Genomic DNA, 19423 nt, shown 5'->3' with positions numbered 1-19423 from the left:
AAGCAAGCAGAAGCAAGCAGAAGCCCATAGACCCATCACACCAGAGGTAGCCAACATTCAAGATCAGCTCAAAAGATAGGATAGCGGGGTGCTGAAGAAGGCAGATTTAAAAGAAAGTGACAAACTTGATGAGCAGACCGACGTCCGGGGCTGCGCCTGTGGTAGTAGTAGTGTTCTATAGTCGTAGGTGGCACTCCAGCTGAGGAAGCAGCTATTTCGTAGATGAAAGGCTACGTAGGTAATTCAGGCTTATTTTGGTTCGGTGATGATCTTGCTAGCGTTTAGCTGCCTCGGCTTGCTTTCAACGCTAAGAAAAGAGTAAGCCACCACCGACCCCGCAATGGAACATCGCGCTATGTGGGGCACGAGAGCAGGAACAGGTCTGGCTCGGAACACCACCTACCAGACCAACAAAGATCAGCATGTTCGGAGGACCCAAGCCCTACACACACCCGTCTGCGTACGCCACCTCGACGAATGAGGAGGCCAAGCGCTACGACTATGTCATTGTTGGAGCTGGCACGGCAGGCAGCGTCCTGGCTAGCCGCCTGAGCGAAGACCCACAGAAGAGCGTGCTGGTCCTTGAGGCGGGCAAGGATTGCACGGGCATTCTCGAGACAAAGATCCCGCTCACGTTCTCTAAGCTCTTCCATGGCGAGCACGACTGGGACTACTACACGACCCCACAGCCCAAGGTCGATGGAAGGAGCCTGTACTGGCCCCGTGGTCGCATGATCGGTTAGTGTCCCCATTCTTTGCTCAATCAATAGCCCCCTTCTCCCTTCAAGCCAATGCTATAGAAGAGCTGACTCCACCTTGCTCGACAGGTGGCAGCTCTTCGATGAACGCCATGATGTACCACCACGGCTCCCACAGCGACTACGATGAATGGGCCCAGCTCGGCTGCAAGGGCTGGGGCTACAAGGATCTGTCGCATTACATGCGCAAGTCGGAGCGCTTCACACCCAACAAGAACAGGCCTCTCATCGACGCCCTTCACCGTGGCGACTCCGGCAATTGGCACACCGGCTACTCGTACCTCACCGAGGTGGGCGAGAAGGGCTTCCTGGGCGCATGCAAGGACGTCGGCATCGACTACAATGCAGACATTAACACCGCTGCTGGATCTATGGGTGTTACGCGCTTCCAGACGTTCATTGATGCAAAGGGCCAGCGCTCCTCCGCCGCCACAGCTTACCTCCCCGCTGAGGTGAGGAAGCGTGCGAACCTTCACATTGCCGTCGATGTTCGCGTGTCGAAGATCCTCGTCGAGGGCAAAAAGGCTGTCGGTGTTGAGCTGCTACAGAAGAAAGGCGGCCAGCGATACCATGTCGCTGCCAACAGCGAGGTGATTCTCTGCGGTGGAGCTATCAACTCACCCCAGACGCTTCTCCTATCGGGCATTGGTCCTCGCGAGGAGCTGGAGCGTCTCGGCATCTCCGTCGTCCACGAGAACGACTCGGTTGGCCGGCACTTGCTGGACCACTTTTGCACCTCGGGCATCCTCTGCAAAGCCAAGCCCCAGCACACTCTCGATTACCTCGGCAGCGATATCAAAGCTATTCCTAGCCTGGTTCGCTGGCTTCTCACCGGCAGCGGCCCTCTAACGAGCAACGTGGGCGAAATTGCCGCCTTTGTCCGCGCTTCAGACTGGCAGTCGAAGGTCGGTAAGGGCCAGCTGAATGTTGAGGACTTCAGCTCGGGTGGCAAGTCGGCCGACTCGGCCGACGTTGAGATCATTGGCGCTCCCCTGGCCTACATCGATCACGGTGCCGGCAAGCCGCCCGGCGGCGAATCGTGCTACTCGATGGTTCCCATTGGTCTTCGCCCTCAGAGCGAAGGAACCATCACCCTCAAGACAGACGATGTGTTTGACCATCCAGCCATTGACCCCAAGTACTGGACGGTGGAAAACGACGTCAACGTGCTCCTCGTTGGCATCCGAATCTGCCTCAAGCTCATGCGCAGCCCCGCCCTCCAAGAGTACCTCGAGCCGGTCCCGACCAATGACGACCCAGAGCACTTCTGGTGGCCCTACAGCTCCAGCGACCCCGACGCCATCACCGACGAGCAGCTCAAGGCGTGGATGACAAAGACGGCATTCACCCTCTACCACCCCGTCGGCACGGCCAGGATGTCACCAAAGGCAGACGAGGGCGTCGTCGACCTCGAGTGCCGCGTCCACGGCATCGACAATCTCCGTGTCATCGATGCCAGCGTCTTCCCAGCGCAGATTAGCGGCCACCCCACGGCAGCTGTGATTGCGATTGCAGAGAAGATGAGCGACATTCTCAAGGGCGGGCAGGCCGGGGCCGCTCAGACGCCTTCAGCTCATCTCTAGTATCGGCATCAGTGCATTACTTTTCGCCCTTGTTCCTTCTTGATATATGTGAAGCCCTCTGGTCACCGTTTCAAATTCGATCTTATGACACACTCTGCTCGCCCGTCGCCTTCACACCACTACTGACCTGCTTTGCCCAGCCATGATGCGGACTGACCTCTTTCATTGCACTGCCACGTTCGTCTCCTCGTAATTCACTCTCTTCATCTGACACAGCCGGAACAAACACAACATAGCCGGCCACCTTCTTGGATGCTGCACCTTCCACGTCACTTGCGCGTTCTCCAGTTGGTCTGTGCGCACCAACTGTAAATTTTCGAGAAAGCTTGCCTGGCATCTTCCTTCGTCGTTCCTTCTTCCTCATCCATTCGTTTCTCCTTTGGCTGCGCAGGATGCTCTTTCGTCGTCGCACCACGAGGCTTTCCTTGCTCCTCTTGACAGCCCTGTGGGCCTGTCTTGTCTTCGCGCCATGGGCCGAAGCAGCACGGGGCAGCAGCAATAGCAACAACAACCGGGGACGCAGTGGCGCAAACCCCAATGTGCCGCGCGTGCGCATGGACTCGCTCAAGACGCTCTTCTTCAAGTCGGGCGCGCGGACGATGGCGCGCCGCACGCCTCCACGGCCCCAGCTGCGCTGCGTCGGCAGCTCAAAGAGGCTCTGTGAGATGTACGAGCCGGACATGGTTGTGTGCAAGAGCATGGGCGATGGTGCCTGGAAGGTGAGGTGCTTCGTCCTCCTTTCGTAGAGCAAGAGCGAAATGCTGACTGAGCGAGCGACTCTCGTCTCTGGCGTCCAGTGCGATGCAGAGCTGGCAAAGTCGGTCCGAATGGGCGCCATCGAGGTGTCCTGCGAAGGGTGGGACAATGCCGATGACGAATACGTGATGCGAGGTGAGCATCTCGATCTCTCTCGCTCTCTTGTTTCATGAGCAGGTCAAACTCATTTTCTCTCTTTCCATGTGCGCAACAGGATCGTGCGGGCTAGAATACAATCTGCTGCCAGCATACGTCGAAGGGGCCTACGGTGCCCCGCTCGACGGCTTCTCGTCTCTGTCGAATGGGCGGAAGAAGTGGTACGAGGACCTGTTCATGCTGGCGTTTGTCGCCGTCGTGGCCTACATCCTCCTGCGCCTCCTCAAAGCCATCTGGCGCGATATGACGGGCGTCAACAATGCACCGCGAGGACCTGGAGGCGGCGGCGGCGGTGGTGGTGGTGGCTGGCCTGGGGGTTGGTTCGGCGGTGGTGGTGGCGGCGGGTGGACGCCAGGCTGGGGTCCTGGCGGGCATGATGGCCCTCCGCCACCATACCCTGGACACAAGCCCTCGTCGTCGACGCAGCCCGACCAGCAGCAGCAGCAAGGCTGGCGTCCGGGCTTCTGGACCGGCATGGGCCTCGGTGGACTGGCAGCGGGCGCTGCTCAGACGCTCTTCAACGGTCAGGACAGGCAGGGGCAGCGGGAGCGCTACATGCGTGGCGACAGGTTCGGCAGTGGCAGCGGCAGCGGCAGCAGTTCCAGGTGGGACTCGCCTTCCATGACTGCCGGTCGCAGGCGCTTCGACTATGACGACGACAACGACAACAGCTTTGGTGGTGGTGGTGGTGGCGGCGGTGGCTTTGGGGGAGCAGGCCCCAGTGGGACGAGGACAAGCACAGGGTTCGGAGGGACGCGAAACAGATGATGTAGCATTACTTCCTGTATGATTACAATGCAGCCATCTTTCTAACTACACAAGAAGACGGGACCTTTTGGTCAGATCAGAGACGCTATCGAGCCTCATCATCAGGGCCCTGGGCTGCACCGACGGCGGCACCGGCGCCCAGACCGGTGAGGCTGAGCCCGTGGACAGCAGCCACAGTCGTCTTTCCCACATTGGCTGCGCTCTCGCCCGTCGTCGACGCCAGCTGGCTTGCCTCACTGCCGTAATTATGCGACAGTACGTCGGACGTCGTCTGCTTTGCTGAGGAAGCGACATGCGAGACGGCCTCTGCGACACCGGACCCTGCCTCGTACACGGCCTGCCTCGTGTCGGCCATGACGGGCCTGCTGCTTTCGTCGCCTGCCTCGCGGTTTTCTGAGCCTTCAGACTTCGTCGTGGTGAATGCATCGCCCACGGTGTCGGAGACGGCCTTGTGGACTTGCTTGCCGCCCTGGGCGGCATAGTCCAGCACGGTGCCCACGGCAGCCGTCGTCTTGTCGGCGGCTGTCCTTGTCATGTCCGCCGCGTTCTGCGCAGCCTGGTGCGTCTCTGGCTCGAAATGAGCAGCCTCGCCGGGCTGTGTCGTCTGGATATGGCTGCAGGGAAGAAGAAGAAGAAGGGTTCACATCTTGTCAGCTTCTTAGCAGCAAGGGGAGCAACAAGAGAGAGGGAAGAAGACGCACTCTTCGCCGCGCTGCTTGACGCTGTCGGAGCCACGGCTGGCGCTCTCGAGCGTGCTACGCATGAGCTCGTCGCCCGCGGCGCGCACGCCCGTGAGGAGGAGGCCGTGCCGGACGAGCAACTCCTCGAGATTGTCGCGCGCGTGCTGGTCCGACGGCAGCTCGAGCCGGACGTGTCCTGCACCTGCGAGCTGTGCGGGCTGGAAGACGTAGGTAAATGGCTTGCCGTCGATGGTGCCAAATGCTGGTGGTGCAGCGGCGGAATCAGCATCGCCGCCAGCTCCTTCTGACGGGGACGCCGTCGGGAGCTGGAAGGTTGCGTGCGAGCCGACGGAGAGGACTAGGTCATCAGTCAGGCTCAGCGTGCCGCGCGACAGCTCGACCTCGCTGTCTGGGCCGAGCACGTGGATCGCACGGCACGACGGGATGCTGACCGTCGACGACATGGCTGGGAAAGAGCTTGGTGAGTGAGCGAGCGAGTGAGTAAGTGAGTGAGTGGTAGGTTAGGTGGTCCCTGCAGGTCGGGTCGTGTGCGCGAAGGCGACTAGCCAAGGAAGTGTGATTTGTGGAGGCTTACCAATCAACCAACCACACGCACCGACGGAGGAAGGGCGCGCCATGATAAAGTTAAATGACTCGCTCCAAGCCGGCCCAGCTTCTAGCGAACCAAGACCGACACATGCGCGCCATGTCTGCTCGGACGAGCGCCAGGGCCGCTCTCGCCTCCTCGTCTGCGAAACCGGCAGCTGCTGCTGCTGCTGCTACTGCGGGCGCCGCGATGTCCCGAAAGAGGGCGCTGCCGTCCAATGGGCATGTTAAAAAGGGGGAGGAGGGGGAGCGGGGCGAGGAGGGCCTTGAAGGCGGGGAGGGAAGCGCAGCGACGAAAAGGAGAAAGGGCCCGCGGGCGCTGTTCGCACCCGGCCCTGCAAACGCTGCGCCACCTGTCGCTGTCAAAGGGGAAGAAGGAGGTCAAGAGGGGAAGCTGGATAATGGGGCAAGTCCCTACAAAGTGCTTCGACGGTCGACGAGGGCTAGCACCTCAGCGGCAGCGGCAGGGGCCGACGCAGGGGCAGGGGCAGCAGAGAGCGTGCCTGTCGACGATGTATTGGAGGAAGAGAAAAAGCCGGCGAAAGGAGTCAAAAAGGAGGCGAAGGATCCCTTTTCGACGTCGCCCCGAAAGGCGCCCTCGAAGCCCATCAAGCTCGAGCTCGAGGCGCACGAGGCACGACCCGCGCCCAAGCGTTGGCGCGAACAGCTCGCGATTCTCAATGAGCAGAGAAAGCGCATCGTCGCTCCCGTCGACACCATGGGCTGCGAGGAAAACGGCCGCGACGACCGGCGAGGCGACGTGCAGAGAGTGCAGGATGGCGTAGAGAGCGAGGAGGACAAGCGCAAGAGAGAGCGCTTCACCATTCTCATCAGCTTGATGCTGAGCAGCCAGGTGAGGACCAGATCGGTTATTGGTAAATACGTTATAAAGCCACCTCATCTGACCACGAACAACACGCTCGCAGACAAAAGATCCAGTGACAGCTGAAGCGGTGCGCAACCTCCAGACTCGCCTCGACGGCGGCCTCACGCTCGAGTCGCTCCTTGCTGCGCCACAAGACCTCATCACAGAGTGCATCGCAAAGGTCGGCTTTTGGCGCAGAAAGACAGGCTACATCACCAGTGCAGCGAAAATTCTCAAGGACGACTTTGGAGGCGATGTGCCAAAGACGATCGACGAGCTCTGCAGCTTGCCTGGCGTGGGGCCCAAGATGTCCTTTTTGGCCTTGCAGTCGGCATGGGGTGCGTTTCCTTTCCGATTTGTTTAGTGGTCGCGTGGTAGACTGTATGCTGACGTTGATCCAGGCCTCAATGTTGGCATCGGCGTCGACGTACACGTACACAGGGTGTCGAACAGGCTCAATTGGGTCAAGTCGCAGGACCCAGAGGGTACACGCCTGCAGCTCCAGAGCTGGCTCCCCAAGGAGCTCCACAAGACGATCAACAAGACGCTCGTCGGCTTCGGCCAGGTCGTCTGCCTGCCTGTTGGGCCCCGGTGCGACCTCTGCGCCCTGGGTGCGGCCAGAATGTGTCCGTCATATCGCAAAGTGGACCCCAAATCAGTCCTGAAGCGCGTCAAGGTCGAGTTCCTCCCCGAGGGCACTCAGCACCCCAGCGACGCCAGGGTGAAGCCAGAGGTCGAGGAAGCCATCAAGGTCGAAGGGCCAGATGGGGCCGGGGTGCTCCTTGAGGACAAGGATGCCGTCCAGGCTGCGACTGGCATCAAGACCGAAGCCGCTGTCAAGGAAGAAAGCCTTGATTGGTAGTAGAGGGAGAGACGCCTTGCTAGCTACAGCTCATTGAAGCGGAGAATCTCGATGGGCTTGGCAAGCCAGGGCTGGTGAGAGCGTCGTTGTCAGCTAGCTTATAGATGACTTGCACACACACATGAACGGACGCTCACCTCGACGGCTGGGTTGAAAGTGGCCCAGTACTGCAATCAAATATGATGTCAGTCGTCTCTCTCCTTCTCCACGACAGTGCGGCCTTTCTCTTGGACTTACCGGATTCTCGAGATCTAAGACAAGTCATTTCTGGCCATCAGCTCATGTGTGACAAGAAGGTAGCACCTTGTCACACTCACGGTACTTTTGGCTCCCCTCGTTTTCGAACCGCTCGACGATGGCAAACTTGGTCGCGTCGTGCACGTCCTGGTGAACTAGCCAGTCGACAGTCTCGCGGTCCTTCTTATAGATGGCCGCCGCCTCCTGCAGCTTCGCCTTCATCTGTCCCTCGAAGCCCGGCTTGACCTGTGCATGGCAGATGAGCGTGTAGACCATATTTGTCCTCTTTCTCTCTGTCGTTCGTTGTGGTGTGGTGGTTGTTGTGTCGAGCTCGTGTTGTCGAGCGTCTTTATGTTCGGAAGAATTGCCCGCGGGCGAGAAGAGAAGAAAATCAGAAGACGGCTTGAGCGAAATGATGCAGGCGTGCATGGGCCCCGACGCGCGCGCGCGCCTCTCTCGCCTCCTCTTCTCTCGACCGAGCGAGACAGACGGCCGCGCAACAACACAAACGTCGGTCACGCCGCGCAAATATTGCAGTTCCGAGGAGGTAAAGTAAAAGGCGAGGAAGAATAAAAGAAGGAGCGAGGGCGCAAGGCGGACAACGAAACGGAACGAGGAACGGGCGGCCCCAAATGTCGACGGACAGGGACTCAGAGCGGCCGTCGTCTTCGCACTCACCAGCCGAGGCCGCGCATCATCGCGCGTCGACGTCGTCCATGACGCCCGATGCCGTCACCAGCTCGGCGAGCCCCCTGGCGGGCATAACAACAACGACGATGAAGACGACGAACCTCATCGACGCCTCGCCGATTCTCGACATTGCCTTTTTGCACGCCATTGCCACGCACCGGCCACTGGGTCCGCACAAGCACTTCAATGCGGTGCCTGTCATGCGCGCCCTCGAGCGGGCCGCCGTGCGCGAGCGCGACGTGCTCCTCGCCAACCGAAGTCGGCGCGGCCAGGGCGACAACGACGACGACGACGAGAGCAGCCTGAGCGAGGAAGACGAGGACGGCGAGGAAGGCGGTGGAGAGGAGGATGGCGGCAGAAGCGGCCGGAACAAGAGTCGGGTCAAAAAGGAGAGTCCAGACGAGGAGGACGACGAGCAGCAAGCGGGCGAGCTGGACGCATTGGCGCGGGACAACGAGGTCAAGCTTGTCGATCGACAGGCAATGTGGGCGAGGATGGAGCAGCTGTACGATATGGCCGGCCTCGAAGAGCTGGTGAGTTGTCTCCTTTCTGGCACATACGCAGGCACAGGGACGCAAGTGGCAGCTGACAAAAGTGCACAAAAACCCAGGAATCGATTGCAGTCGAGGCAGAACCGAGGAGCCCATTCAAGCATACTCCCCAGCACCCAGACACGCACCTCGTCGCCTCGCTCCACCCTTCGCTCAACTTCACCTATGCCTCTCCATCGGCCGCCAGTGGCCACATGGCGTCGTCGTCGTCGTCATCGTCAACGACGGCTGCGACGCCAGGACGGACGTCCAAAAAGGCCAGCCAGGCATCGGACGGAAGTGCCGTCGTGCACTGGCCCGTTTCGTTTGGTTTTGGTAGCTGTATGCGGCACAAGGGCCCGGCAGAAGGTGCCCTTCAGGCGCCATCGAGAAAGAAAGCCAGGGGCAGCAATACAGGCAGGGGAGCAGCGGTAGCAGCAACAACAGCAACAGCAGCGGGAAGCGAGATGCAGGACGAGTTCCAGCTAGGGCCCTGGGAAGAGTTCCAGGACTTGATCGAGGAGAGAAGAAAAGCTGGGAACGACGAAGAGGAGAAGCCGGGCCGAGACGATCAGGAGGAAGAGGAAGCCGGAGATGGAGAGGATGACGATGAGGAGACTGACGAAGACGGGGAGGAGCAGGAAGAGGAGCAGGAAGACGGCGGAGAAGGAAGCGCTGAGGAGGAAGGCGAGGAGGGAGGAGAAGAGGAGGAAGGAGAGGAGGAAGAGGAAGAAGAAGAAGAAGAAGAGGACGAGAAACCAAAGGCCAAGCGCGGTCGTACTTCCAAGGGCAGGGGGGGATCGTCGAGCGGCAGAGGTGCGGCGGCAGCCGCGAGCCGGACTCGCAGCGCAAAGCAGCCTCGCCGGTCTTCACGACGATGAAGAAGGGGAAGCAATGATCATTGAAGCAGAATTGTTGTAGAATACACTTGGTAAAAAGAAAGAGCTGGAGGAGCACTTCCATGCGAGCACTTGCGTTACCGACGGAAAAGTTGAGAGCCGTGAAGGAGTAAAGTGAGCATGGCAAGGTGCCAAGGGAGGTGCTGTCCCACTTCCAGGATCTGGTGACGGTAGCGAGCGACACCTTCGAGGTCGTGAAAGGAGTTCGCCATTCGACGCATGCGCTCGTCGAGGCTGTGTTCGAGATCGTCGTTTGTCCCCTTCTCGAGGCGGGACAATGGGTTGGGATACACCTGCAAGAGATGAATCCAGAGCTGGTGGGGGCACAGCGCCGAATGGAATAGGCAGCTAGGCTGAGCAATTGAAGTGCTCATGTTCGTTTGCTGAAACAGCGTCACCGTCAGCGAGCTGCGCAAAGCTAGAATCTGGCTGTCGACGTCCTCTCCATCGCTAATTGTTACACCGATCCTCGCGGCAGGATGAAGGACGTACGACACCCTCGAGGTGTCAATTGAATGCTTTAATCTCCCCTCCTGGCTTGTTGGAACTTCTGTCTGCGTCCTTCTCGCCATCGATGTGGGTGCAACAATGGCCAGATTGGACTGGTCGTCCGCCAAGGCCAATGAGACATCGACGACGTGCTCCAAGCCGACGAAGCTTGAAGGTTTGGACAGGAGCCTCGACCACATCTCAACCTCCTCGAACTGCAGACCGCCGGCGCCGCGGCAAATCACCACCTTCCAGCCGATCTTCGCCTTGCGCGCAAAGTGGCAAGCAAATGACCAAATGTCGTCAATGTCCTTTTGCGCGCCGCGGCCTCCGGGCCAAGCCTTGATATCGTATCCCTGGGCTAGCTCATCCATGACAGTGACGATTGTCAGCTCTTCCTCGCTCGTGGCGATGTAGTAGCCGACGTGGAGAAGGACGCTGCGATGAACCACATCGACGTAAGTAGTAGGCCAGCGGAGATCGAAGCGCTGCTCAGAAGCCGCTCTGCCTGTGCTGGTCGACCGGCTCCTCGTCAAATGGGCGGAAGGAGCGAGCGTTAAGTGTGGAAAGCGCACAGGCAAGCCCTTATCATTGGGTAATTGCGGAAGAAAAGGTTCTTCGTTGACGCGCGGCACCACCGTCACTTGGAGGCTATCGTAGATCGACCTTGCCTGGCCGGACATGTTGAAGCTCTGCCGGCCGGGCCCGAACAAAGAGCTCGATTGACCAACGGTGGTGCTTAGGCTGGGCCCTGAGGACGAGGTCCACCTCCACAGAAGAGGCCTGACGAGAAGTCTCTGCATTGGAAGGCCCAGGCGCTCTTTGACTCGAGTCTGGAGCGAGGTCTGGAGGAGAACCATAGCCCAGAAGGGCGGGGGACTGGACGGCTCGCCGACAACGTATACGAGGATAGTGCTGCCCGACTTCAGGTAAGGTTTGAAGCGCGACAGGAGCGAGTCCATTGAATCATCCCAGCGGTCTGGCCCGCCGACAGAAAGTCAGGTCTTGAAGATCGACAGTCTACGACGAAGCAACTCACCAGTGCTGTTGTGAATAGACGCTAACGCCTCCGATATCGTACTTTCGCCTGGGAAGCCAATGCCCAGGAGTCCATCGTCCGCCAGCTCGTGACTGCCTAAACCGTAGGACCTAAAGGCTTGCTGCATCCTGTCGAAGTATGACCTCACCTCTCGCGCCCATCCTTCGCTAGCATCGGCCACCTGTAAGGCAAATGCCGTCGCCTGTTTCTGGCCACTAACAGGTGTGAGGCCGAGCTTGTCCCAGAATGAGATTGCCGGAGGCTTTATCGAAGTGACGGAACCTTGACACCCAACCAGGATGCTGGGCTCCTCCAGCACGCGTGTCTCCTTGAAAATCGTACCGAGGCTGCACGCGCTCGTCGACTCCAAAGGCGTCAAGAGCTCAAAGCTATCGCGCGAGTCCAGGCAAAGAGGCCTGGTCTCGTACTTTTGAAAAAACTGGACGATCGCATCGCGGAAGGTAACGATATCCAACGCCCAAGAGACGAGAACGTCGAGTGTCGCAGCAGCTGGCCATGGTTTCTTTTGATGTTCACGCACAGCCATTTCGGTATCATTTTGGCTTTCTCGCCTAGCCTGGGCCGCTTGTGAAATCGTCAGAGCGGCCTTCAGCAAAGCATGACGCTCGTGAGCCAAGATCTCGGCCTGCTGGGCTGAGTCGATACTGGTGTCCGTCTCGTCATCACTGCCTGATGCTGCATCGTCGCTGTCCTGTCCGAAGCCATCCATATCGAACTCAATTCCTTCCTCGTCGTCCTCATCACCAAGCTCGGACTTGCGGCTACTGTCGACCTCGCTATCCTCTGCTAACAATGAGCTTCGCTCGCTGGCCGTTGCTGGTGTCATGCCTTCCCCATCGACCATGGTCTCATCTTCCTGTTCTGCACCTCCTCGCCTGTTCAGGCGTCGCTTCTGTGAAATCCCAGTCATATTCAGCAGCTGGTTGCTTCGAATGCCGGCAAGAGGTCCTCTCCTCGAGGCTCGACGTCGAAACGGACGCTGGGAGATAGCGTATTTCCCCATTTCGTACTTGGAGCTAAGATCGAAATTCTTTCTCGGGGAGTCCGGTTCCTTCGATCCAGGCTCCTGGATCGAAAAGGGCGTGCTCCCGGTATCGTCGTACTCCAGACCCTCTCCCTCGCCACCGGCAGCACTGTAGGCGGACGGTGGAGCTCCCCCGCCAGCTGAAATGCGGGACGAATGGCGATACATATCGCCTTGATGCTCTCCCTCGATGGTGACATGGGCATCAGCCATGTCTTGCGTCGGCGAATATGGCGTTCGAGGTGTTTTTGCCGCATGTGCTCCATGAGCGGCTGGAGAACTCGCGCTCAAGGAGCTCGGTGTAAAGCCAGGCACGGACGGATGGTCGACGATAGTCGAGGTGCTGAAGGAACTGCTGCTGTTGCCGTTGCTGCGAGGTAAGCTGTCTACAGCCATGGGGCCCGAAGTGATCTCGTCTTGGCGTTGTTCGCTGTTGTCGATCTCTGAGAAACGCATCTCTTCGTCATCGCCAGTGACAGAGGCTGTCGGCGTCTCCACATCAAAGGCAGCAGAGGCGGCGGCAGCAGCGGCAGCTGCTGCATCGTCAAAAAAGGAAAAGTCGTCCTCAGTAACGAGTCCAAACATTCCGCCATCGTCGTCATCGTTAGTTTGCTTTGCAGGCGAGGATGAAGGTTGTCGCTGACGTGACTCTCCTTCGTAGACAAAGTCACCCCAGAGGTCCATGTCAGCGTCTTCTTTGCTCTTTGATGACTCTGCTACGGCCTGCTCTCCTTCTTGTAAGACCTCGCCAGATGCTATGGCAGGCCCTTGCGCAGGAGCAAGAGCGGCAGCCTTGCCTTCGTTCTCCCTCTCTTCAAGTCTCGCTGATCGTATAGTATCGTCACCAACGTCCACGTCATTGTCCTCTTCGCCGTCCTCGACTGGTGCACCGTCATCACCATTCTCCCCCACTCTCCTGCGGGGTAGGGTGCTGTCTCCCTCTTCCTCCCCTTCCTCCTCTTCCACCTCTTCCTCTTCCTCTTCTTCTTCTTCTTCTTCTTCTTCTTCTTCTTCTTCTTCTTCTTCTTTTTCTTCTTCTACTTCCTCCTCCTTCTTCACTCTCTCCCCCTCATCCGCTTCTTCCTCTTCTTCGTCACCCTCGCTCGTGTCGTTTGAGTGTCGACGACCTGTGACAGAGCCGGGATCGGTGCCGGCTTCTTTGGCCCGCTTTGCCGTCTCGATGGGGATACCCCTCATCATGTCAACAGTCCTTTGAGCGAGTTCTGTCGTGCACATCGAGACGATCTCCATAGCTCCGTGTGGTTGCATCTTTGGTCGCTGAGGCTCAAGAGCTTGAAGAGGGTTGCTTTCGCAAGCAAAGACCAGGTCTGCCGGCCACAAAAATCGTCGAGTGCTCGAAGCGTTTTCCTCGCCTTCCTGTTTCTGATCGACGGGAGGTGAATCGGTCTCGCAAAGTACCCAATCGCTGCTCAGCGATTCGACATTGACGCCTCGGTCGCCGATACGAGACAGTAATTCGCTTCTTGCTTGCTTCAGTCGCGCTGCAGCTTCCCCTTCGGCGTCCTGATCGATAAGACCGCCGACCCAGTCGATGAGGCGAGCTTCACTGGCGAGTGGTGATAGCATCACCCTGGTGCCTGATGGAGCCGAGGCTTGGGAGAAAATTGGTTTAAGATGCTGGCTAACCAGAGGCCTAGTTTCCAAGAAGAGCTTGCCGCCATCGCTTAAAGTGGCGCGCAATCCTAGTCGAATCAAGCCCTGGCCACGCCTGGAGGCAAGGAGAATCGATCTGCCGAAGCGTATGGCATCGCGGCGGCCTGCCCGCTTCCAATAGGCGGGTGTATGCGCCGTATGTTTGTCCAAGACTTCGTTGAGGATGGGGCCCTGCTCACTAGCGTCTTGATGACTCTCCTGGTTGGGCACCGTCGGCACTGAGATATCGTCGTCCCCATCCCTGGAAGAGGATTCTGAAGCCAGTTTTTTCTCTCGAGCTCGAGTATAGATCCACCGGCTCATGGCTTTCTCCTCAATGGCAAGCAAAAAGAGGCGCTGAGCTTGGTCGAGATTTGGTTGTTGAGGACGGAGAATGTCGGGCGAGGAGATGTTCTCGGATGAGAGTGGTTCGTAGAAGCTCGACAGCTGCGTACTACCCCAGGTACAAGTTAGTCTTTCCAGCCCAAACTTGCGCTCTCCCTCCTGCGTGCCAAATTCGAAGAGCCAGAGGGCGATGAGGGGGCCGGCAGCAGCATGCTCGGGCGCCCAGAGAATCCCATCGAGGATCTTGTCCAGCGTTCCTCTACCTTGACAATCGTACCCCGGCAGGAGGCTCTCCCTTCCTTTCGCCCGTACTTCCTCTGCAGACAAGCGACAAAGAGCTTCTTGACCGGCCTCGAGCTCCTCACTGCTACCCGAGAATCTCCTCCACCTGAGGAGGGCGTCGTCGGCAGGCGTAGAAATACGAGAGAGAGAAGTCAGGCAGTCCGGGACGAGGGGGGGCGGAAGCGAGTATTGCGCTCTTCTGCTATGTCCTGTGCCGCTGGTACCGCCGAGACCAAAGCCGCTCGACCCGGCGCCGTTCAACGACGAGGATGATGACGGGCCCGGCGCATGTGTGCTCTTTCGCGATGATGAAAGGCCATGCCTCCCCTGGCTTAGTGGTGCCATGGTTTGAAGATTTCTTGTACGTCGTCGAGAGTCCCTACCCCTTCATGATTTGAGAGAGAAGTAGATTTCGGTGTTGCTGTTGTTTAGTCGTTGCTGCTGCTGCACAAGCCGAGGGTGCGACCCATGCCTCGTCCCGGCGTCTGTCTGTGCCAATGTGGATTTGGACATCGGTATACGCGGGCCCAAGGTAATTTTTAGCATCCCACGTGTCGGCCCACGACATCCTTTCCCAATCCACGTCGCCTCTCCCTTTGAGCAGGCATTGGAGGCCCCGTCGCGCTTCTGAAAGAGAATGAAGCGAGCGGCGGTTGTGTGGGAAGAATGAGGCCGTCTTTCTCCGCTCACGGGAGATGTTTTTTTGGCCTCGTAAACAAGGGGACACAGACAGGCCGCACTGGCAGCGCCGATTGGGTGACGGTCGCCCGCCCTCCTCCGCTGTTTTGTGTGTCGCCGCGCTCTTTGTCTTTGGCGGACGCTGCAAATATAGCCCTTCACTTGCAGTTTCGCCCGTCTTCCACAGCTTGAGTCAATACAACTGCAACACCATCCTTTGCACTACAAGAGTAACGATGCGCTTCGTCGTCATTACTGCAATCGCCCTCCTGCTCACGGTCACCCTCGTGTCCTCGCACTCTACTGGCAAAGGTTTCCACAGGGTGTCTAAGCGCGAGGACACGAAGACGGGTACAGCTTCCCTTTCAGCCACTGCTAGCGTTCCCGGAAGCGAGAACAAAGTGGAACCTGCTGTTACCGACTCGAAGCAGACCACTGAACCCACCACCGACGCATCCAAGATTCAGACGACGGATGACGACAAGACCAAGAACGACGAACAGACCAAGAAGAACGAGCAGCCCAAGAACGATGACCAGGCGAAGAACAATGATCAGACGAAGAGCGCTGACCTGACAACGACCAAGAATACCAACAAGACAGCTGAACACCACACTGGCACGCTTCCTATCCCGCCTGGTTACGTCGCCATGTGAGTCCCAGTAGCTTTCTTAGTGACATCCTTTACTAAAGCTATTCTACAAGTCTGACTCAGCTGCCCGACACTATCGTCAATGGTACTGATGCTCGTACGACGTGGAAGACAGTGAGTTAGCCCCCACCAGTATCTTTCATTGATCAACTCACAGCGGTCCAATGACTTTTCTGCTCCATAGGCCTGCCAGACAGCACTCGATGGTATTCATGTCGACGACACGAGCAAAGAGGCTGTATATGGCTTCTTCCGCGCAGCTCTCTTTAATGCCGACACGCACTTGATTGAGCTCGCCTGCTACCGGTGCCAGAACGCAAGTGTTTCGCTTTCCTCGCCCGTTCAAGCTTAGTCGAGGCTGACGAACTGCTAATACACCGACAGTATGACCTGAAGGGCGTCAACCCCGGCACGCCAATTGCAAACTTGACAGCTTCCGTGCGTTGGCAAGCGAGGATGCGCCCCCACTTGCGTCTTTAGATGTTCGCTGACCTCTCTTCAATAATCCAGGTCATCAAGAACCTCAACTGGTCCGCCACACCGACGGTCAAAGTGGGCTAGGGCGGCCTCTACTGAGCGGCAGGTCCTCGAGCACGCGCCCAAGCATGGCCGGTCCCCCTGGGATCCCCCTTATTCTCCCGTCCCCCTCTTCTCCTTTTCGAGTCTCACCACACATGTGACCCTTGATCTCCAATACAACTGTGCTGGTCCACCCCTCTGTGCCTGACCGAACTTGCAGCATGTGGTTGCACAGCTGAAAGGAGAGGGCGCTGTAAAACAAAAACTCGACGCCTACACGCGAGCTCGATCCTAAATTTAGGGCGCCAAAGATCCCCCGCCGCGCCTTTAGTGCTGCTCTTGCTTCGCTCGCCTGTTATTGACCCAAGCTGTCCCCCATTCTTCCTGCGCCTCCGCGAAGAAGGCCAGGTGGACGCGGACCTCTCCTCGCACGCCCCCATCCCCCATCCCCCACCCCTTCTTTGTGTTATTGAGGCACAATTTGGAAGCGCCCATCCTGCCTTTTTCTGGCGTCCATCTCCTCGTACGTCGTCGAGGGCAGGTCCTTCCTATCGACACAGACACCAAGAGGGCTGCTGGTCGAAGTGACGATTGGGCAGCATAATGGCGGACGCAATGAGCTACCTCGAGACGCCGGCGACAGAGAGACGTTGTCCCGCGTCGACGTCATCATCGTCGTCATCATCGTGGACGATCCAGAACGAGGCTATCGCCAGCCTGGCATCGTGGCTGCCAAAGGTGCCCTCGCTGCAGCCACCACCGGAGCTCGCCGGGGCTTCAATGACCGATGCCATGAGAAGCAAGCTCGCCCGCGCCATCATCGCCGATGCTGCCCACGAAGAGTGCTACTGGTCCCCGTCGGATCGCCTCGTCGCCTTCAGGGCGCTCAAGGAGCTCTCCAGGCTCTCAGGCTCGAGCGGGGCTATGGGATCGCTGGCCTGCTTGAAAGACCTCGTCGGGCTGGCGAGGCAGGAAATGGCGGGTGTTGATCAGAAGCAGCGGCATACCCAGACACAGAGCACGCCGGGCGCGCAGCAGCAGCACCAACAATCGCAATCGGGCCCACTGCAGCCCACACAGCTGGGCGAGAAAGGAAGCGAGTTTGCCCGATCCATCGACCACCTCCGCGTCAGCATTCCCGATTCTTCGCTCGATGATGACCTTGCAAGGCCGGCGAAAACGTCTCATGCCTCGCGGCAGGACTACGAAGCACTCGACACACTCCTACGCGTCCTCAACAATGTCCTTCTCCAGCACGCCAATTGCAGGCTCATTTTTACTCCAAGGGACCAGGCAGATGGTGTCCGAATGGCCCTGGACCTTCTCTCAACAACCAAAAAGGTGCGTAGCTCGGTGCTCATACTTCCATTGTTTCATGCTCCGAAGCTCGATTGCTGACCATTTCCTGTTGTCGTGTCAGGCTTGGCCACCGCATATAGTCGCTCTGGGCGCCCGGCTGACTTTCTTTTCAACGCTCTTTGAAAACGAGGCCAACAAGTGGGGTGTCGAGGAGTGCGGCCTAGTTGAAATACTGGCTGGGCAGATCGACCGTTTGGTCACGTCGTCGCTCCTGGCCGACGAGCTCTCGGCCCAGGGCTCATCAAAGGAATCCGACGATGCCCTCTCTGAAGTCCTCAAGGCACTCTTCAACATCTGCCTTTACTACCCTAGGCTCGTCGATGGAGCTGGTCCCAAGTCAAAAGCCAGCATGGGCGACAAGTTCCATCCCGCATTGCTTCCGTGAGTTGGCGTGCAGAAGTACTTCTCTGACCAACAACTGACGAGTTCAACTTGTGCAGATGCCTTGGACCGACGCTCAAGGTTCTCACTTCGTTGCCACATCGATCGCCGAGCCCGTTGGCTCCTCCGCTTACGCATGCAATCAACGTTCTCATCAATTACCCGGTTCAACCCTATCGACAGACATGGATCGATCCAACAAAGGATCCCGGTATGAGCCCCGCCCTGTCGCCCGCGGGTGCGACTACCCTGCCAGCAACAAAGGAGAAGGAAAAGGAAAAGCCATCGGCCGCAAAGAGAGTCGCCACAGCCCTGTTTGGCAGGTCATCGAGCTCCTCGTCTTCGTCTTCTGCCGCAAATGCGTCTTCTTCGACCATGCCCTCTGCATCCTCGCCAGTTCCGACGGCCTTGTCCTCTTCCTCATCGCCTCCCATATCTCCTACTTCGCGCGGCAGCGGCTCTTCCTCCAAGCTGTACGGCAAGTCGTCACCTGTCGCTGCCACCTCCCAACGAGGCGCAGCTTTCGGCAGCAACAGCAGAAGCAGCAGCAGCAGCGGTAACAGCGGCTTTAGCACAGCGACCCTGGCGCATCCACCTGCCATTCTCTCATCGACGCTCGCGCTCCTCGAAATGTTTTTCCAGCGTTACTTTTCCAGCATGAAGTTCGACGACGACGACGCAGTGGCTCGTGCAGCCCGAGACGGGCCAGATCTCAACTTGGAAGAAGTGTGCCAGCCCGCGTTGATCCTGCTGCGCAAGCTAGTGGCAGAAGACGCCGGGTTCCGGGCCTTTGCCAAGCAGCGCATTCTGCCCTCGACGATTGATCGGACCGAGAGCTTGGACAAGCGCAAGGACTTTACGGGCCAGCTCATTCGACTCATGTCGAGCGGAACATTTCCCCAGCTGGCCCTCTTGGCGGGCGAGACGCTCCTGGCGCTCTGCGACGACAATGTCGAGAAAATGTCGACCGAGATTGGCTATGGGCCATGTGCGGGCTTCTTTGCTTCCACCGGCCGCGCTGCCGCGCTGCCCGCCTCGTCGTCATCCTCGGCCTATGTCTCGTCCAATGGGGGTGGCCCCGTCGCGCGGCCCATTGATCCCATCACGGGCAAGGTGATGCCGAGCGCAGACGAGATTGCGAAGCAGGACAAGGAGAGCGGCTGGTCCGACCTGACAGAGGAGGAAAAGGAGGCAGAGGCGGAAAAGCTCTTTGGCCTCTTTGACCGCATGGACAGGACCGGCGTCGTCAAGGCCGTCAATCCCATGCAGCAGGCGCAGGAGAGCGGAAAGATGGCCGAGCTGGACAGAAAGCTCGAGGAAGAGAGGAGGAAGGAGGACGAGGAGGATGAACGGGAGGCCGAGAGGGAGATGAGAATGTACAAGCAGAGACAGGCCAAGGGCGCCGCGGCTTGAAAATTCCTGCTCCTCCACCGTTCCTGCCACTGCGATCGACCTGCAGGAACTGGCAGACTGACCTCGTAGGCACATCTGAGGTGTTTCCTTGCGACCGAACAATTTGAGGGCACACACCAGCTCGTGTACAGCGCATTACAATCGAAATGTATTACTGACCGCCTTCTATCTGCGTGAA

General features: G+C 58.5%; 9 protein-coding genes across 9 annotated transcripts; 6 read left to right on the top strand and 3 right to left on the bottom strand.

Moving 5' to 3' along the window:
- Positions 1-42: 42 nt before the first annotated feature.
- Positions 43-2434, top strand: FA10DRAFT_254686 (glucose dehydrogenase). The gene is made up of 2 exons (XM_025519739.1): positions 43-738; positions 828-2434. The coding sequence occupies exons 1-2, from the start codon at positions 423-425 to the stop codon at positions 2339-2341; spliced, it is 1830 nt and encodes a 609-aa protein (XP_025375668.1). The 5' UTR covers positions 43-422; the 3' UTR covers positions 2342-2434.
- A 264-nt stretch (positions 2435-2698) lies between these two features.
- On the top strand, positions 2699-4078 carry FA10DRAFT_268662 (DUF1183-domain-containing protein). The gene is made up of 3 exons (XM_025522418.1): positions 2699-3060; positions 3139-3232; positions 3312-4078. The coding sequence occupies exons 1-3, from the start codon at positions 2734-2736 to the stop codon at positions 4019-4021; spliced, it is 1131 nt and encodes a 376-aa protein (XP_025375667.1). The 5' UTR covers positions 2699-2733; the 3' UTR covers positions 4022-4078.
- Positions 4064-5341, bottom strand: FA10DRAFT_164075 (hypothetical protein). The gene is made up of 2 exons (XM_025518177.1): positions 4723-5341; positions 4064-4635 (listed from the first exon to the last, which is right to left on the bottom strand). The coding sequence occupies exons 1-2, from the start codon at positions 5163-5165 to the stop codon at positions 4107-4109; spliced, it is 972 nt and encodes a 323-aa protein (XP_025375666.1). The 5' UTR covers positions 5166-5341; the 3' UTR covers positions 4064-4106.
- FA10DRAFT_268660 (DNA glycosylase) lies at positions 5206-7197 on the top strand. Its single transcript, XM_025522417.1, has 3 exons — positions 5206-6160; positions 6234-6510; positions 6574-7197. The coding sequence occupies exons 1-3, from the start codon at positions 5351-5353 to the stop codon at positions 7032-7034; spliced, it is 1548 nt and encodes a 515-aa protein (XP_025375665.1). The 5' UTR covers positions 5206-5350; the 3' UTR covers positions 7035-7197.
- Positions 7058-7547, bottom strand: FA10DRAFT_288005 (hypothetical protein; the record flags this gene model as incomplete). The annotated part of the gene is made up of 4 exons (XM_025524174.1): positions 7058-7105; positions 7172-7201; positions 7272-7285; positions 7352-7547. 4 exons carry the CDS (start codon positions 7545-7547, stop codon positions 7058-7060), a joined length of 288 nt encoding a protein of 95 aa, XP_025375664.1.
- A 255-nt stretch (positions 7548-7802) lies between these two features.
- On the top strand, positions 7803-9675 carry FA10DRAFT_164040 (hypothetical protein). The gene is made up of 3 exons (XM_025518176.1): positions 7803-8494; positions 8572-9163; positions 9209-9675. Exons 1-3 carry the CDS (start codon positions 7904-7906, stop codon positions 9370-9372), a joined length of 1347 nt encoding a protein of 448 aa, XP_025375663.1. The 5' UTR covers positions 7803-7903; the 3' UTR covers positions 9373-9675.
- Positions 9376-14735, bottom strand: FA10DRAFT_268658 (hypothetical protein). Its single transcript, XM_025522416.1, has 2 exons — positions 10919-14735; positions 9376-10858 (listed from the first exon to the last, which is right to left on the bottom strand). The coding sequence occupies exons 1-2, from the start codon at positions 14586-14588 to the stop codon at positions 9468-9470; spliced, it is 5061 nt and encodes a 1686-aa protein (XP_025375662.1). The 5' UTR covers positions 14589-14735; the 3' UTR covers positions 9376-9467.
- Positions 14736-15157: 422 nt separating this feature from the next.
- On the top strand, positions 15158-16134 carry FA10DRAFT_261837 (hypothetical protein; the record flags this gene model as incomplete). The annotated part of the gene is made up of 5 exons (XM_025520086.1): positions 15158-15573; positions 15627-15687; positions 15758-15895; positions 15958-16011; positions 16084-16134. 5 exons carry the CDS (start codon positions 15158-15160, stop codon positions 16132-16134), a joined length of 720 nt encoding a protein of 239 aa, XP_025375661.1.
- Positions 16135-16429: 295 nt separating this feature from the next.
- FA10DRAFT_303425 (hypothetical protein) lies at positions 16430-19405 on the top strand. The gene is made up of 3 exons (XM_025525240.1): positions 16430-17433; positions 17513-17832; positions 17892-19405. The coding sequence occupies exons 1-3, from the start codon at positions 16696-16698 to the stop codon at positions 19243-19245; spliced, it is 2412 nt and encodes an 803-aa protein (XP_025375660.1). The 5' UTR covers positions 16430-16695; the 3' UTR covers positions 19246-19405.
- The last annotated feature ends 18 nt before the right edge of the window (positions 19406-19423 follow it).

Source organism: Acaromyces ingoldii (genome assembly GCF_003144295.1).
Source record: "Acaromyces ingoldii strain MCA 4198 unplaced genomic scaffold FA10scaffold_5, whole genome shotgun sequence".
In the NCBI taxonomy this organism is placed as follows: Eukaryota; Fungi; Basidiomycota; class Exobasidiomycetes; order Exobasidiales; family Cryptobasidiaceae; genus Acaromyces; species Acaromyces ingoldii.
This window is presented reverse-complemented; position numbering and strand designations above follow the sequence as displayed.

Coding starts and splice junctions, on each gene's coding strand:
- FA10DRAFT_254686 (XM_025519739.1), top strand. CDS start 423: ATGTTCGGAGGACCCAAGCCCTACACACACCCGTCTGCGTACGCCACC. Junction 739..827: donor GCCCCGTGGTCGCATGATCG/GTTAGTGTCCCC, acceptor CTTGCTCGACAG/GTGGCAGCTCTTCGATGAAC.
- FA10DRAFT_268662 (XM_025522418.1), top strand. CDS start 2,734: ATGCTCTTTCGTCGTCGCACCACGAGGCTTTCCTTGCTCCTCTTGACA. Junction 3,061..3,138: donor TGGGCGATGGTGCCTGGAAG/GTGAGGTGCTTC, acceptor TCTGGCGTCCAG/TGCGATGCAGAGCTGGCAAA. Junction 3,233..3,311: donor TGACGAATACGTGATGCGAG/GTGAGCATCTCG, acceptor TGTGCGCAACAG/GATCGTGCGGGCTAGAATAC.
- FA10DRAFT_164075 (XM_025518177.1), bottom strand. CDS start 5,165: ATGTCGTCGACGGTCAGCATCCCGTCGTGCCGTGCGATCCACGTGCTC. Junction 4,636..4,722: donor GTCAAGCAGCGCGGCGAAGA/GTGCGTCTTCTT, acceptor TCTTCCCTGCAG/CCATATCCAGACGACACAGC.
- FA10DRAFT_268660 (XM_025522417.1), top strand. CDS start 5,351: ATGACTCGCTCCAAGCCGGCCCAGCTTCTAGCGAACCAAGACCGACAC. Junction 6,161..6,233: donor GCTTGATGCTGAGCAGCCAG/GTGAGGACCAGA, acceptor ACACGCTCGCAG/ACAAAAGATCCAGTGACAGC. Junction 6,511..6,573: donor GGCCTTGCAGTCGGCATGGG/GTGCGTTTCCTT, acceptor ACGTTGATCCAG/GCCTCAATGTTGGCATCGGC.
- FA10DRAFT_164040 (XM_025518176.1), top strand. CDS start 7,904: ATGTCGACGGACAGGGACTCAGAGCGGCCGTCGTCTTCGCACTCACCA. Junction 8,495..8,571: donor TGGCCGGCCTCGAAGAGCTG/GTGAGTTGTCTC, acceptor ACAAAAACCCAG/GAATCGATTGCAGTCGAGGC. Junction 9,164..9,208: donor GGAAGACGGCGGAGAAGGAA/GCGCTGAGGAGG, acceptor AGGAGGAAGGAG/AGGAGGAAGAGGAAGAAGAA.
- FA10DRAFT_268658 (XM_025522416.1), bottom strand. CDS start 14,588: ATGGCACCACTAAGCCAGGGGAGGCATGGCCTTTCATCATCGCGAAAG. Junction 10,859..10,918: donor GTCTATTCACAACAGCACTG/GTGAGTTGCTTC, acceptor TCGGCGGGCCAG/ACCGCTGGGATGATTCAATG.
- FA10DRAFT_303425 (XM_025525240.1), top strand. CDS start 16,696: ATGGCGGACGCAATGAGCTACCTCGAGACGCCGGCGACAGAGAGACGT. Junction 17,434..17,512: donor TTCTCTCAACAACCAAAAAG/GTGCGTAGCTCG, acceptor TTGTCGTGTCAG/GCTTGGCCACCGCATATAGT. Junction 17,833..17,891: donor TTCCATCCCGCATTGCTTCC/GTGAGTTGGCGT, acceptor CAACTTGTGCAG/ATGCCTTGGACCGACGCTCA.